General features: G+C 38.4%; 2 protein-coding genes across 18 annotated transcripts in view; both read left to right on the top strand.

The window, feature by feature from the left end:
• The window catches only part of LOC145526502 (OX-2 membrane glycoprotein-like), an 88,635-nt gene extending 77,952 nt beyond the window's left edge, over positions 1-10,683 (top strand). For all 13 annotated transcript variants that reach the window (XM_081542338.1, XM_081542311.1, XM_081542306.1 and 10 more), the window contains one exon: positions 10,562-10,683. The gene's annotated coding sequence lies outside the window, so the exon portion shown is untranslated. The remainder of the gene's footprint in view (positions 1-10,561) is intronic.
• Positions 10,684-10,790: 107 nt separating this feature from the next.
• CD200 (CD200 molecule) overlaps positions 10,791-17,860 on the top strand; it is a 33,505-nt gene continuing 26,435 nt past the window's right edge. Inside the window, exons 1-3 of one of the 5 annotated variants that reach the window (XM_081542420.1) lie at positions 10,791-11,039; positions 14,494-14,823; positions 16,082-16,163. In XM_081542420.1, coding sequence (XP_081398546.1) covers positions 16,145-16,163 — 19 coding nt within the window. In that variant the 5' untranslated portion in view covers positions 10,791-11,039; positions 14,494-14,823; positions 16,082-16,144. Of the gene's footprint in view, positions 11,040-11,133; positions 11,286-14,493; positions 14,824-16,081; positions 16,164-17,753; positions 17,760-17,860 lie in introns of those variants that run through there. The other 4 variants (XM_081542400.1, XM_081542409.1, XM_081542391.1 and 1 more) reach the window with 4 other exon arrangements.

Raw genomic sequence — 17,860 nt, 5'->3', positions numbered from 1 at the left:
ACAAAAGGAAAAATCTCATTGGTAAAGGCAAATATACAATAAAGGTAGTAGATCAACTACTTATAAACTTAGTAGAAAGGCTAAAAGGCAAAGGTACTAAAATCAACTATATTCACAATAAATTGTAAAGGGATACACAAAAGACAAAGATAAATAATATAATGTCAAAACTGTAAACAGTAAACTTGGAGGAGTAAAAAATACAAGGCTGTTAAAATGCATTTGAACTTAAGAGATCAGCAACCTAAAATAATCATGTATATATAAATAATCTATATATAGATTCATATATATATATATATATATATATAAATTCATGGTAACCAAAAACCAAAATTTATGATAGATACATTCACAGAATGGAGAAAGGAATCCAAATATAAAACTAAAGATAGTCACCATATCTTAAGGGAACGGAGCAGAGAAAGAAAGGAACCAAAACGGACCATAAAAGAACCTGAAAACAACTAACAAAATGATAATAAGTACATGTGCATGTGCACATGCTCAGTCACTTCAGTCATGTCCAGCTGTTAGTGACCCTATGGGGTACAGCCTGCCAGGCTCCTCTGTTCATGGGAATTCTCCAAACAAGTGTCCTGGAGTGAGTTGCCATGCCCTCCTCCAGGGAATCTTCCTGACCCATGGATCAAACCTGTGTCTCTTATGTTTCCTGCATTGGCAGGTGGGTTCTTTATCACAAGTGCCACCTGGGAAGCCCAGTAAGCACATATCTGTGTCTGTGCTAAGTCACTTCAGTCGTGTCCAACTCTTTGTGACCCTATGGACTGTAGCCTGCCAGGCTTCTCTGTCCATGAGGTTCTCCAGGTAAGAGTAGTGGAGTGGGTTTCCATGCCCTCCTATCAATAATTACTTTAAATGTAAATGGAGTAAATGCTCCAATCAAAAGATAAACAGTGACTGAATGAACAAGAAAACAAGACCCATATATATGCTCTCCATAAAGGACTCACTTCAAATCCAAATATACACTAGCCTGAGAGTAAGGGGATAGAATAGTATCCCATGCAAATGGTAATGGAAAGAAAAAAAGCTGGGGAAGCAATACTTACATCAGACAAAATGGATTTTAAAACCAAGATATAATAAGAGACAAAGAAGGACATTACAAAATAATAAAGAGATCAAACAGCAAGAACATATAACAATGATAAACATATACATTCAACATAGGAATATCTAAATATATAAAATAAATATTAACAAACATAAAGGGAGGAATTGACAATAATGCAATAATAATGACATAATAATAGTAAGGGACTTAAACACCTCATTTATATCAATGAACAGATCATCCACACAAAAACATCAAAGAAACATTTGCCTTAAACAACACATTGGACTTAATAGATCTATGTAGAATATTCCATTTAAAGCAGTAGAATACACATTCTTTTCACATACACATAGAGCATTCTCCAGGATAGATCACATGCTAGGCTACAAAATAAATCTCAGGAAATTTAAGAAGATTGAACATTTATCAAGCAACTTTTCCATCCACAAGGTTATGAGACTAGAAATCAACTATAAGAAAAAGCTGCAAAAGCCACAAACTTGTGGAGGCTGAACAATATGCCACTAAACAACCAATGAATCACATAAAAAATTAAAGAAGAAATAAAAAATACCTGGAGACAAAAAACACAACAATCTAAAAATATATGTGACATAGCAAAATCAGTTCTAAAAGGGAAGTTTACATGATAAAAGTCTACCTCAGGAAGCAAAAAAATCTCAGGTAACAATGTAACTTTACACTTAATGGAACTAGAAAAAGAAGAACAAATAAATCCCAAAGTTAATAGGAGGAAAGAAATCATAAAGATTAGAGCAGAAATAAACAAAATAGAGATTTAAAAAATAACAGAAAAGATCAATGAAACTAAGAGCTGATCTTTGAAAAGATAAACTGCTAAACCATTAGACTGATCAAGAAAAACAGGATGGGTTCAAATGAATAAAATGAAATGAAATGAAATTTCAGAAATGAAAGAGAAGTTACAACTGACACTGCATCAATACAATCTCCTAAGACTGAAACAAGAAGAAATTGAAAATATAAACAGACCATTTACCAGTCATTAAATTAAATCAGTAATTAAAGAAAATCCCAGCAAAAAAAAAGACCATAACTAGATAGCATCCCAGGTGAATTCTAACAAACATTCAGAGAACAGTTAACATATATCTTTCTTAAATTATTTCAAAAAAAATTCAGAGAAACAAATGCTTTTAAATTCATTTATGAAGCTAGCATCATTTGGATACCTAAAGCATACAAAAATATCATAAAAAAGAAATTATAGGTCACTATCACTGATGAACATAGATGCAAATTTCCCCAACAAAATATTAGCAAACTAATTCAACAATACATTAAAAGGATCATATAACATGATCAAGTGGGATTTATCCCAGGGAGCATATTAAAAAGCAGAGACATTACTTTGGCAACAAAGGTCCATCTAGTCAAGGCTATGGTTTTTCCAGTAGTCATGTATGGATGTGAGAGTTGGATGGTGAAGAAAGCTGAGCACCGAAGAACTGATGCTTTTGAACTGTGGTGTTAGAGAAGACTCTTGAGAGTCCCTTGGACTGCAAGGAGATCCAACCAGTCCAACCTAAAGGAAATCAGTCCTGAATATTCATTGGAAGGACTGATGTTGAAGCTGAAACTCCAATACTTTGGCCACTTCATGCGAAGAGTTGACTCATTGGAAAAGACCCTGATGCTGGGAATGATGGGGGCAGGAGGAGAAGGGGACAACAGAGGATAAGATGGCTGGATGGCATCACCAACTCAATAGACATGAGTTTGGGTAAATTCTGGGAGTTGGTGATGGACAGGCAAGCCTGGCGTACTGTGGTCCATGGGGTCGCAAAGAGTTGGACACAACCAAGCGATTGAACTGAACTGATCCCAGGGAGATAAGGATGGTACAATATCTGCAAATCAATCAAACGTGATATATCACATTAACAGATTGAAGAATAAACATCAGGTGATCATCTCGTAGATGCAGAAAAGCTTTTACAAAATTCAACGTTCCTTTATGATAAAAATTCTCAACAAAGTGAGTAAAGAGGGAATATACCTCAAATAATAAAGGTCATATATGACAAACGCACAGGTAACATCATACTTAATGATAAAAAGCTAAAAACATTTTTTGATAGATGAGGAACAAGACAAGAAAGACCACACTTGCCACCACATTATTGGAAGTCCTAGCCACAGCCACCAAATAAGAAAAGAAATAAAAAGAGATGTGGATTGGAAAGGAAGTAGGAAACTTATCACTGTCTGCAGATGACATGATACTACATACAGAAAATGCTAAGAATGCCAGCAACAACTATTAGAACTCATTAATGAATTCAGTAAAGTTTCAGGATACAAAATTAATGTATAGATCTCTTCCTTTTCTATACATTAAAAATGAATTATTGGAAAGAAAATTAAGGGCATAATGCTATTTACAATTGCATTAGAAAGGATACAATACATAGAAGTAAATCTAATTAAGGAGGCCAGACCTAGAGCCAGACATCCTGGAATGTGAAGTCAAGTGGGCCTTAGAAAGCATCACTACGAACAAAGCTAGTGGAGGTGATGGAATTCCAGTTGAGCTATTTCAAATCCTCAAAGATGATGCTGCAAAAGTGCTGCACTCGATATGCCAGCAAATCTGGAAAACTCAGCAGTGGCCACAGGACTGGAAAAGGTCAGTTTTCATTCCAATCCCAAAGAAAGGCAATGCCAAAGAATGCTCGAACTACTGCACAATTGCACTTATCTCACATGCTAGTAAAGTAATGCTCAAAATTCTCCAAGCCAGGCTTCAGCAATATGTGAAATGTGAACTTCCAGATGTTCAAGCTGGATTTAGAAAAGGCAGAGGAACCAGAGATCAAATTGCCAACATCCGCTGGATCATCAAAAAAGCAAGAGAGTTCCAGAAAAACATCTATTTCTGCTTTATTGACTATGCCAAAGCCTTTGACTGTGTGGATCTCAATAAACTGTGGAAAATTCTGAAAGAGATGGGAATACCAGACCACCTGACCTGCCTCTTGAAAAACCTGTATGCAGGTCAGGAAGCAACAGTTAGAACTGGACATGGAACAGACTGGTTCCAAATAGGAAAAGGAGTACATCAAGACTATACACTGTCACCCTACTTGTTTAACTTATATGCAGAGTACATCATGAGAAATGCTGGGCTAGATGAAGTACAAGCTGGAATCAAGATTGCCAGGAGAAATATCAATCATCTTAGATATGCAGATGACACCACCCTTATGGCAGAAAGTGAAGAACTAAAGAGCTTCTTGACAAAAGTGAAAGAGGAGAGTGAAAAAGTTGGCTTAAAGCTCAAGATTCAGAAAACTAAGATCATGGCATCCAGTCCCACCACTTCATGGCAAATACATGGGGAAACAGTAGAAACAGTGGCTGACTTTATTTTTCTGGGCTCCAAAATCACTACAGATGGTGACTGTAACCATGAAATTAAAAGACACTTACTCCTTGGAAGGAAAGTTATGACCAACCTAGACAGCATATTAAAAAGCAGGGACATTACTTTGCCAACAAAGGTCTGTCTAGTCAAAGCTATGGTTTTTCCAGTGGTCATGTATGGATGTGAGAGTTGGAGTATAAAGAAAGCTGAGCGCCAACAAATTGATGCTTTTGAACTGTGGTGTTGGAGAAGACTCTTGAGAGTCCCTTGGGCTGTGAGGAGATCCAACCAGTCCATCCTAAAGGAGATCAGTCCTGGGTGTTCATTGGAAGGACTGATGTTGAAGCTGAAACTCCAATACTTTGGCCACCTGATGCGAAGAGCTGACTCATTTGAAAAGACCTTGATGCTGGGAAAGATTGAAGGCAGGAGAGAAATGGGACAACAGAGGATGAGATGGTTGGATGGCGTCACCAACTCAATGGACATAAGTTTGGGTAAACTCCGGGAGTTGGTGATGGACAGGGAGGCCTGGCGTGCTGCGGTCCATGGGGCCGCAAAGAGTCAGACACGACTGAGCGACTGAACTGAACTAAAGGAGGCAAAACACCTGTACTTGGAAAACCAGAAGATGATGATAAGTAAATTGGTGACAACACAAACGGAAAGATATACCATGTTCGTGGATTGGAAGAATTAAAATCATTAAAATGACCATACTACCAAGGTGTGCTACAGCTTCAGTACAATCCCTCACAAAATACCAATGGCATTTTCACAAAATTAGAACAAATGTTCCTAAAATGTGTATGAAAACACAAAAAACCCCAAATAGCCAAATCTGTCTTAAAAAAGTAGAACAAAGCTGGAAGTATCATACTTCCTTATTTCAAACAGTACTATGAATGCGATATGTTACTAGCACACAAAAGATATATAGATTAATGGAACTGAATCAAGAGCCCAGAAATGAGCTCACACTTATATGGTCAGTGATCTACAACATAGGAGGCAAGGATATACAATAGCAAAAAGACAGCATCTTCAATAAATTATGTTGGTAAAAGCTGGACAGCTATATACAAAAGAATCATACTGGACTACTTTCTCACACCACATACAAAAATAAGCTCAAAATGGATTAAAGATGTAAATGTAGAACCAGAAACCATAAAATTCCTAGAAGAAAATATAGGCAGTAAGCTCTTTGACATCAGTCTTAGAAATATTTTTTTGACTCTGTCTCTTCAGGCAAGAGAAACAAAGACAAAAATGAACAAATGGAACTACATAAAACTAAAAAGCTTTTGTACAGTGAAGGAAACTAACAAAATGAAAAGGCTATCTACTGTTTGGGAGAAGATTTTTCAAACAATATATCTGATAAGAGGTAAATATCCAAAATACATAAAGAACTCACATAACTCACCATCAAAAACAACCTGATTAAAACTGAGAATAGGACCAGAATAGACATTTTTTCCAAAGAAGACTAGAGGTGGCCAACAGACACATGACATCAGGATCAACATCACTAATCATCAGGAAAATACAACTCACAACCACAAAAAAATATCACCTCATACTTGAGAATGGCTCAATAGAATGACTATTATGAAAAAAACAACAAATAAAAAAATGTTGGTGAGGATGTAGACAATAGAGAACACTTGTGGAAATGTACAGCCACTATGGAAAATAGTGTGTAGGCTCCTCAAAAAATTAAAAATAGAACTACCATATGATCCATAAATTCTGCTCATGGGTATGTATCCAAAAAAAAATGAAAATAGTAATTTGAAAAGATATGTGCCCCTATGTTCATTAAATCATTAATTGCATCATTATTTACAATAGCCAAGGTCTGAAAGCAACCTAAGTTCTCATTAACAGATGAATGGATAAAACAGATTTTGTACTATGTACAAATCTGTACTATTTGTACAGATGTACTATTGCTAAGTCACTTCAGTCATGTCTGACTCTTTGCAACCCTATGGACCTAGCCTGCCAGGTTATTCTGTCCATGGAATTCCCCAGGCAAGAATACTGGAGTAGGTTGCCATTTATTACTCAACCATAAAAAGAATTAGATATTTCCACGTGTGACAACATGAGTGAACTTAGATGGTATTATGCTAAATGAAATGGCAGACAGAGAAATATCAATACCACATGATTTCATTTATATGTGGAATCTGAAAAACAAAACAAAGGAACAAACATAACAAAATAAACATAATCATAGATACAGAAGGTGGCCAGAGGGGATACAGTGGGAGGATGAAAGAAATAGATTAGGGAGATAAGGATGTACAAACTTCCAGTTACACAATAAATGAATCAATCACAGGTATTAAAGGTATAGTGTAGAGAATATAGTCAATAATTATGTAAAATCTTTTTATGGTCTAGATGATAACTAAACTTATTGTGGTGAACATTTTGTAATGTACAGAAATGTTGAATCAGTATGTTGCACACTAGGAACTAGCAGAGTGTTGTGGGTCTATTATACGTTAAAAACAAACAGACAAATTCATAGTAAAAGAGATCAGATTTGTGGTTGCCACCAGCAAGAAGGTGGGGGAAGAGGGAATTAGATGAAGCTGGTCAAAAGGTACAAATTTTCAGTTATAAGATAAATACTAGGGATGTAATGCACACCATGATAAATATGACTCTTTGAGACCCCCATGGAATGTAGCCCACCAGGCTCCTCTGTCCATGGGATTTCCCAGGCAAGAATATTGGAGTGGGTTGCCATTTTCTTCTCCAGGGGATCTTCCTGACCCAGGGATTGAACCTGAGTCTCCTGCGTTGGGAAGCCCAATTAATGTGATACTTCACATTAACAGAATAAAGGATAAAAATCACATGATCATCTCAACACACTATAGGAAAAACATTTGACAAAATTCATCACGCTTTCATGACAAAAACTCTGAACACATTAGGAATGGAAGGAAATTATCTCAACATAATAAAGGGCATATATGAAAAGTCCATAACTAACATCACACTCGACAATGAAAAAATGAAATATTTACCTCCAAGATAAGGAATAAAGCAAGGATACTCACTGATGTCACTTCTATAGTACTAGAAGTCCTAGCCAGAGCAGTTAGGAAAGAAATAAAAAGCATAACAATCAATAAGGAAAAAGTAAAACTGTCCCTTTTGCAGATGGCATGATCTTATATATAGAAACCACCCCCCCCAAAAAAAACCTGTTGGAACATACAAATTCAATAAAGTTATAGGATATGAAATTAACAGACAAAAATTTGGTGTTTCTACATATAAACAATAAATTATTTTATCTTCCAAAAAGAAAATTAGGAAAAACAATCCCATTTACAATAGCATCAAAAGGAATAAAATTCTTAGAAATATATCTAACTAAAGAAGTTAAAGAATTGTAGGTTATCATATTAAGTGAATTAAGTCAGAGAAAAACAGGTATTATATAGGATCACTTATATGTGGAATCTAAAAAAGTAATATAAGTACATTTATTTACAAAACAGAGTTAGACTCACAGACATGGAAAACAAACTTATGGTTACCCAAGGGGATGGCAGAGACAGGGGGAGAGAGATAAACTAGAAGTTTGGGATTAACATATATTCACTACTATATTTAAAATAGATCAACAATAAGGACCTACTGTGTAACTCAGGGAACTGTATTCAGTATCTTGTAATAACCTATAATGGAGAAGAATCTGAAAAAGTATATATATACACACACACACATATGTATGAAAGTTGAAAATGTTAGTTACTCAGTTGTATCCAACTTTTTGTGACCCCATGGATTATAGCCCTCCAGGCTTCTCTGTCCATGTAATTCTCCAGGCAAGATACTGGAGTGGGTTGCCATCCCCTTCTCCAGGAGATCTTCCCAACCCAGGGATCCAACCCTGGTCTGCAATACAGGCAGATTCTTTACCGTCTGAGCCACCATGAAAGCCCACACATATATATGTATGTATCTAAGTATATATAGTATATATAAATGAATCACTTTGCTGGACACCTGAACTAACACAACATTATAAATTAACTACACTTCAATTTTTAAAAATTTTTATTGGAGTGTAGTTGATTTATACTGTTGTATTAGTTTCGGCTGTACAGCAAAGTGGATAAGTCATATATATACACATACCCACTCTTTTTTAGATTTCATATAGGTCATTACTGGAGGAGGTCATGACAACCCACTCCAGGATTCTTGCTGGAGAATCCTGTGGACAGAGAAGCCCGGTGGGCTATAGCCTATGAGGTCACAGAGAGTCAGATACAACTGAAGTGACTTAGCACACATGCATAGGGCATTACAGAACATTGAGTGTAGCTCCTTGTGCTATATGATAGGTCTTCATTAGTTCAATTTTCAAAATGTTAAAGTGAAAACTATAAAACATTAATGAAAGAAATTAGAGAAAATACAGCAAATGGAACAACATTCCATGTTTATGAATTGAAAGGTTTTACCTTGTTAAAATGTCAGTTTTAAAATTCTTATGACCAATCTGTCATTTTCAGAATTTTTTCCATCTTGTATTACATTTTTATGTCTATTTCCTAAACATATACATCTTGGCATAATTCTCACCTATCTCTCATAATCTCAGTATCTATCCTCTTAATCCCTTCCATGAAGATGTGAATTATTAAATTATTTAATTATAAACATACAATTTTGGGGATTTTGCTTTTTTTTAGGCAGTTATAAGTTTTGATGAGTTCTCCTTTCTGCTTATCTTTCCATGTAGTGTCTGCCTAGACTAATTTTTTTCTTTTTTATAGAATGCTTCTTTTTAAAATATTTTAAAGGAGAATCTCAATATAATAAAATTTCTGAGATTTCTATGCTTAACAAAATTTTGTTTTCATCCTGTCATTTTATAATATTTTGCTAATAAAATTCAGGGCAGAGTTCTTCAGTAGATTTTAAGAATTGAGGTCCAGCAAAATATCACCCACAAAATATCATCTATGTACTTGTGAGGAAAAAAGAACAGAGAAAGTTTAAAAATAAAGTGGTAGAAAAAGATAAAAACTGGCAAAGTCAAAGAACAATCTAACAATGGTGTACATATGTTTAGGAAAAGTCATGTATAAGAATGTTCACAGCACACTATTAAAAATTACCCTCCCTAAAATGGAAAACAAACAAATATCTAGTAACAATAGAATAGACAAATAAATGAAGCATTTAAAGAATGGGATCATATACAGCAGTGAGAATGAGTGAGCCACAATTACATGCAGTAACAGGGATAAAATTTTCAAATCTACTGTTGAGTAAAAGAACCAAGATACAAATGAGGACATTGTCTATGATGCTATTTATATGAAGTTCACAAACAGGTTAAGTCTAGCCTATGATGTTGAAAGTAAGAGACTGGTGGAAAGGTGACAGTGACAAAAAGGGTAGTCAAAGAGAGGACAGGCTCTGATGAACAGGGAATGGTAAGTTTTTATCTGCTTCTGGCTATGCACATATGTTCACTCTATGACGAATATTGGGTGCGTATGATGTATGCATTTCACCCTGTGAACAACCATTAATCAAAAAATTTAATGTATTTTAAAAATAATACCTTTGTAGCAGTAGTTATAAAAGACAAAGTAGAGTTCAAAGTTATTTTTTCTTTCATATTTTGAAAGTTAACTCATTGCCTTCTTGCATCCAGTGCTTCCTTGTGACATTTAAAGTCACTTTGTTTTTCTTGGTGTCTCTTCTTGTCATGTTTGAAGCTTTAAGAGTTTTCTTTTCATTTCCTTAATTTGACCTTTAATTTCACTATATGTTAGCTTTCTCTTATGTATCTTGTTCGCCACTCCATGAATATTTTAGCCCTTTCAGTGTTTTTCTGGAAAAAAAAAATCAGTTATTATTTTATTTACTTCCCTGGAATTTGCAGCCTTAAGTATAATAGAAGCTCTGTCCCAATACCTTTGCATAGGTGTGGTGGTCAGGGGTGGTGGTCGGGAAAACAGAAAAGGCTATAGGAATTGAATACTTCATTGATTTGTCTTTTGTTTGTTTGTTTTAAGAGCCAAGAACTCCGGAACTTGTTAAAATAAGAAATATCCTCATCATCAATGCAAGTGGAAGAAAATTTCTCACAGCAGAGAAAAAAAAAGCCAGTCACATTAATAAAGGAGAGATCATTACAGCATTGATGGTTTAAATACATGATTTGATTCTGGATAAAAATAAATACACATTTGCTTTGCAAAATGTCTGTTGGTTAAATTCAGCTTCAAAATATTTGGGTTTTCCGGGATGGTAACTGGGGAAACTGTAACATTTCTCAAAAATCATATCATACTTGCGTGGTCCACAATGCAGCCCGCCATTCCTCCAAGCACCACGCAGTGAGACAATTCATGTCTTCTCACCTCCCCCCTTTCCCTTTCTTTGTCTGTATAATGAAAATGGAAACAATGTATCTTTTTTCAAACACTTGCTCAGTCTTCCCAGTTGCAACCTCTGAAAACGGCGAAATGCTTTGAAGACACGAAAAGATGAGTACTATTTAATCTCCCTTTATGCCTCTGCGTGGGGAGGTAGGGGGTAGGCGGGTAGCCCCGGGGAGAGGGGGCGGGGCCGGAGCCGGGGCGGAGGAGGAGGAGTGAAGCGGAGAATCGGTGCGGAGCAAGACATCTTCGCTCCGCGAAACTGGAGGGGTTCCGCCTGGTCCGGTGTGAGATCCCTCCAGGCTTCCCAGCAGCAACCAAATAACCTGCGCGGCCAGGAGCGAGAATGCAGTGTCTGGTGAGCTGGGCTAGACGTGGAAAAGAGGGCGCAGGTTGGGCGACTTCTCTCCGGTGGCCCTGGGGCGGTGGCGGGCTGGGAAAGCTAGGCTGCGGCTTTCCCCTCTCTGATTCAGAGCTGGGATTCCTGCTTGCGCTTTCTGCTCAGTTCTGAACCTTGCAGAGAAGCAGATCTTGCCTTCCAAAGCGGGGTTTATAGGCCATACCTCCATCTCTGGGGTTGCGATTATCTGTCGCGGTGAGCTGAAAACAGGATGCTGCCAGGTACAGGCTCCGGAGACGCTTTCTCCGGTCACTGACATTCTTGGAGAGGAAACCGGCCTGGAGGCGGACGCTGGTTGCGTGGATAGAGGGTGCTGTATTGGCTCCATTTTGGTCCTGAAAGCTGAGGAGCGGTTGCAGAATTTCAGGATCAGGCTGGCTCCTCTGTGATGCTTCAGCCTCTTTCTGCAGCCTCTGGGCCTTTGCCGTGGGAAACCAAAAGGATCGGATAAATCAGAGTTAAAACCCAGGGTATCCGTGAGAGATAGGCATTTTGTTATCCAGGATCTAGGTATATGACAAAATGAAGGAAGAAGAGGATTTTCATTTACGCTAGTAATGATATAAAATAATAATTAAAAAATCTAAATACAAGTAATGCCTCAAGGTAATTTTTTTTGCATATGGTTTATTGGCTAGTCTACACAGCCAGTTATTTCACTGCCTTCCTTAACAAAGAAGAATGGCCTCCCAGCTAGTGTTTACTGAGTGCCAGGTGCTCTTAATCTTCACCACTGTCCTTCAAAGAAGGAGTTATTACCCAGTTTTACAAATAAGAAACAGGCATACAGGTGAATTTTTCCAAGTCCATATGACTGTGGCAGCTTCAGGATTTGAACCTACAAATTTTCAGGGGAGGGGCAGTGTTGCTGCCAGATGGACAGCTGTCAGGTAAGAACCAGATCTCTGGACTCTGGCCCTCTTGGCAAGGGTTAGAAGTGAACTTCTCTACTTCCATTATTGTGTGATCTGATTAATGAATTTTTTAAGCTATGTAACACATCCTGGCATTTACCATATCTTAAGCACTGTATTCGGAGAAGGCAATGGCACCCCACTCCAGTACTCTTGCCTGGAAAATCCCATGGACAGAGGAGCCTGGTAGGCTACAGTCTATGGGGTCGCTAAGAGTCAGACACGACTGAGCGACTTCACTTCCACTTTTCCCTCTCATGTACTGGAGAAGGAAATGGCAATCCACTCCAGTATTCTTGCCTGGAGAATCCCAGGGACGGTGGAGCCTGGTGGGCTGCCATCTATGGGGTCGCACAGAGTCGGACACGACTGAAGCGACTTAGCAGCAGCAGCAGCAGCAGCAAGCACTGTATTAAGTACTTTAAATGCTTAATTAATTCTCAGAGTAACTTTAGGGAGAGAGCAATTGGCCAGGTGGCGGTGGTCAGGCTCTCTCACCCCACTCCACTCACGTCCCACAGCTGGGATCATTTGTGGTACTGCACACACATCATGGTGTGGTCCTAAAAAGCTCTAGGAGAGTCAAGTTGAGTCAGGTATTGGTTGTTGCTGCTGTGTCAGCCATTAGAAAGTAAAGCATGTCTGCCTTGCCATGGTGAATAAAGAACGTCTGCAGTTCCTATGACTCCTTGCAGTTTCTTCCAGCTTCTGCACTTATGCCTTGCCTACCCTGGGTTCAATGAACAGTGAGATACAGTGAGACAACTGGCATAGTTGGCAGCATACACAGCAGGTAGAGGAGCCTGAGGCTCCACAGAAAAAGAGTCAGCAGGGAAGTGGTGGATGGTTCACCTGCTAGCACTGAAAAGGCATTACAGGAGGTGAGTTCCCATTTGCCAGACAAGGTGGCATGGACTGCCGCTGGCACCGTGGGGTGACTTTTCCTGACTGCCCTGAAGGTGAATATGGATAGTGCCCTGATGCCGTGCACGTGTGTAAGTTGCAAAGCGAGGAGAGCTAAAGCAGTGTCTGCATATGCTGGAGTAAGAGATGCATGGCCTTGATGAGACTGCAGGTCCCCACTTATCAGCGAGGCCCATTGGGCAACTGAGACCAGAGCAGCAGTTTAAGCACCTATAGCAAGAGATATGAGTGGTTACATGAGCTGATGATATGGCTTATGACCCTGAGATACAGAGAACAGCGTACTGTAAAAGCTGTGTCTTTGGATGTAGATTTAGAACAGTCTACTGTATAGGCTGTGTCCTATGATGTGCTAACAGTGCACTGTAAAGGCTATGTCCTCAGATTTAGAAAAGTGGTATCATGTTGGTGGGCTGTGAACACCCCAGAGATCCCCTCTTTGAAGGGGTGGGCCTGGCAGCTGTGGGGGGTTTTTGTGGGTCCTAAATAAGAGAATCCTCAGGGGGTAGAGTTGCCCCTGTGGAGGTTACTTGCCAAGGGAATATCGTGGAAGATGGGCACGTAGATTGTGTGGCGAGAGACCCTGAAGGGGTGGAATGTAGGGAGTGAACAATTGGCCAGGTGGCAGTGATCAGGCTCTTGCCTCATTCCACTCGAATCCTACAGCTGGGATCATTTGTGGCACTGCGCTCATGCATCATGATGTGGCCCTATATAAGCACCACCTAAAAAGCTTGAGGAGAGTTGAGTTGAAGCGAGCTGCATTGAGTTGCATGGCCATTGTTGCTGCTATGTCAGCCATTAGAGGTAAAGCCTGTCTGCCTTGCCACGCCGAATAAAGAATGTCTGCAGTACTATGGTCTTTGTATCCTCTTCCAGCTTCCCCACTCACATCTTGCCTACCCTGGGTTCAGCAAACAGTGAGATACAGATAGTAACTTAATGAGATAACAGCTACATTGATTTAGTATTTATTTGTATCAATCACTTTATAGGAGCTTTACATATACCATCTCATTTAACCTTTTTAACAGAGAAGATTAGTACTATTATTTTTTTCTGTATCTCCAAGAGGTAAAATGATTTGTCTAAGCTTACACACCTAGTATTTGTGCTAGCCTGAGTTCAGATTAGCCAGAAAAAATGTGTGCCTAATTAATAGCAAGGCTTTCTAATTCTTTTCACCTCAATCACTGTGCTTCTGTTTCTTAAATGTTGCTGTCTCCCAGTTCCCACATCTTGTGTTTTGGTGTGTGTCTGCTTTTTCTCTTATCCTAAAATACAGATTTTTACTCTGAGAGCTAAACTATTTGCATTCCTCATCACAGCCTTTACTAGAACCTGGATTTCCATGTGGCGTGATGGTATGGAATCAGAATGCCAAAGAAAACTTCTAGTTTCAGAAGCCAAAGTTTTGAAATAACAAGAGCCTAAGCATTTGAGTTTTAAAAGCCTAAATGACGAAAGACCAAGGACAGGCATTCATCCCAGAAAAAGCTGATGGGAAGAATACAAGGTGATGGAGGAAGCAGCTTTTCTGACCCCAGGCTGGGAGAGCAAAGAGAGACTGATTAGCATTGGTTTGTGTCCTGAGAAGGATGCTCTGTGCCTGGCCCCAGGAGTGGGGATTTTAGGAGGATGGTGAATAGAACTTACAGGTAGGTGTTGAAATCAAAGAACAGAAAACAGCTGTGCCTGCTTTCCTAGGGGCAACTGTGGGAAGAGGCAAGCCTACCCACCATGGCTAGGGAACAGTAAAACAGAAATGGATAGATACATGGGCGTCTAGGCAGAGACCCTTGTATAATTCTCCTTTGTTCAGCACAGGAAGGATCCAGGAGCACAGAATTCAGAGAGTTGGGAAGCATGAGAGAACACCCTGTAAGCACAGGATTTAATTGCACAAACTGATGATCAGGATGACTTGAGGGGAGCACAATGCCAAGATGGATAGATGGTTGTAACCAAGGGTTAATAGTCCTGTCCAGTGGCTTGGCATTCCCAAGACTGGCATTGCCAGAGACTGGGACAATTGTGAAGTGACAGTCGATTGAACTATCAGACTGATTGTGTAACATTGACTGAAATTTAGTCTACCTCTAGTTAGAATAGCAACATGAAATAAAATTGAAGTTCAGTTAAAGACACAGAGAAATCTCCATTTCTTGAAAACCTCAATTATAGAAAAATATAGAAATATAGGGAAAAATTACATTCCTTGCTTTTACCCCTTACAATGAACACACTAATGTAGACCAAGACTATGGGACTGCTGCAGAGTAATCTGTCTCCATTCCACTCTTCGTTTTATAGCAAAATGATTCCCAGAGTAATACTCTCTTAAATACCACAATGATTAGTTAAAAAACAAAAACACAAGGCCAAGGATTTCTGCCCACACACGTGAAAATAAAGCAAAAGGGAAGAAAAAAAGTCAAATACTGGTTTTAAAAGGTACAATTTACATAAATTGTGCAGAATTTGCAGGAAAATCTCCCTCAGCAAATATCAAGGCACGTTCTGCAAAGTAGTTACACCTGAGTTACATTTTTAATATTAACAGTTGGATTATTTGGGGAGTAAATGTTCTTCAACATTTGCAGTCTGTGTTTTCTGGGTATATTTTTGGCCGTTTGTTTTCTCAGCAGTCTTGACAGTGGTGGCTTTGGGAGCACAGCCTCAAATTGCTAGGTATGGCTATAACGGAAGAACCACATAGCTGCTTTTCCCATCCCACCCTAAGCACCCTCTGTTATTTCTTCCATTTATAGTCCCTGGTTCTGCTTCCACAAAACCAAAGGCTTCCAGTGGTTAAAACTTTAGCTGTAATTTTTCCTGATACAGCAATTAGACTGAAGCTCCCTTAGCTTTGTCCACATTCAAATGCCCATTTCTGTACTTGCTCTCTGTCTTCAGGTGTTCAGGAGGCTCGTCTGTCATCTATCTACCTTCCAACTGATTTGGTTCTTGGCAGCACTGATGTTATGCAGGGCACAAGGTAAAGATACTCAATTCCCCTGCGTGGAATCCAGGAAACACAGTTTCTGGAGTGGACATCTGACCACTCTTGTCTGTGCTGTGTTCATTTGTCTGCATGAATTATTTAACCATGTAATTCGTTTGGAAGACTGGGAGTGGTTCTTTCTGTTTTCCACATTTTTGTTTTCAAAAACTTTAATATTAAGAAACTTTTCATAGATAAAACCAGATATGAAAAAAAAATTCTTTCTGAATTAAGACATCATTTTTCACCTATCAAAGTGAGTAATGTTTAAAATAATAATTCCTTATGTGTGTGAAGACATGGGAATGTGTGGTGCAGCAAGAATGAATTTGGCCTCCAGGGCAAGTAATCTGACAATAAGCCTTAAAACTTGGTGTGTGTCCCTCTTACAGAAAAATATTAAAAATAGTGAAATATGAAAGCTACATGGGTTCACATAGTCTATTATATAAAACACACCTGTGCTGTCCACTTATCTGCTGAATTTCCTACTTCTGCCAGACCTTTCTCCTTGATTCCATAGGAGACTACACCTCACTTACTGCTGGCCTTTTGTTACCTTTTGTGTGGTATGTACTAGGGGCTTCCCTTGTAACTCAGCTGGTAAAGAATCCGCCCACAATGTGGGAGACCTGGGTTCAATCCCCGAATTGGGAAGATCCGCTGGAGAAGGAAAAGGCTACCTACTCCAGTATTCAGGCCTGGAGAATTCCATAAACTGTATAGTCCGTGGGGTTGCAAAGAGTCGGATACGACTGAGCGACTTTCACAACAATGTGGTGTGTACTATAGTCATCAGCCTTCACAGGGATACAAAAGGGATGCTTCACACCATGTATAGCACAGGATTTACCAACTAGGGGACCCTAAATGGAATTTCATATAAGCAGCAAATAATTGTAAATTTTCCATTAAATTATTTCTTGCATAGTCAAAGAGAGAAATCGCCCTAAAAGTCAAAACTCTTAGTTTTGATCCCTTTTTTACTCTCGATTCTAAAAGCAGCAATTTATTCAAATCTATGCTCTGCACTCAGCAAACCTTTAGGAAACCTCATCCTAACGACAGCTATTCCCCTAGAACTTTTTGCAGCTATCAAGAGTGTACCTCACTAAAATCGGAATTTTGCAACACTTGGCAGTTCCAGTTTGTATTTGTTGCTATGCCCATCTTTTTATTCTTGATGTTGTAGAGCAGATATTCTTTTTTTCTAATTACTCTAGTCATTTTATCTGTGTTATTAGTCTTAAAAAACAGATTTTGGTGTTTTGATTAAGTCAGTATTTTGTGCACTATTTTATTAATTTGTGCTTTTAACTTTATTAATTCATTCCTTTTATCAATTTTTGGTGTGTGGGAATTTTGAATGTATGTAGGTATTCATTTTTCAATCTTTCCTGTTTCCCAATAAATTAAGTTAGGATTAAATATTTCCCCCTGAGAACTGCTTTATAAGCCTCTACAGATTTTAATATATGATATTCTATTGTCATTCATAGTGATTTATAACTTTGGTTATGATTTCTGGTGTAATTAAGGAGACAAAATATATAAGTTTCTAATTTTACTGCATTATGGACCGAGTTCAAGGTCATTTTTTTTTGTATACCACTTCAAGTTTAATTTGGGGGTATGTTTCACCTGTGGTTTGAAAAGCATATATGTTTTCTTTTGGGTAAAGGTTTATAAAT

The sequence above is a fragment of the Giraffa tippelskirchi genome, chromosome 2, assembly GCF_054371585.1.
Source record: "Giraffa tippelskirchi isolate mGirTip1 chromosome 2, T2T-mGirTip1v1.2.pri, whole genome shotgun sequence".
Classification (NCBI taxonomy): Eukaryota; Metazoa; Chordata; class Mammalia; order Artiodactyla; family Giraffidae; genus Giraffa; species Giraffa tippelskirchi.
Note: the sequence above shows the minus strand (reverse complement) of the source record. Positions and strands in the feature narration are given on the sequence as shown.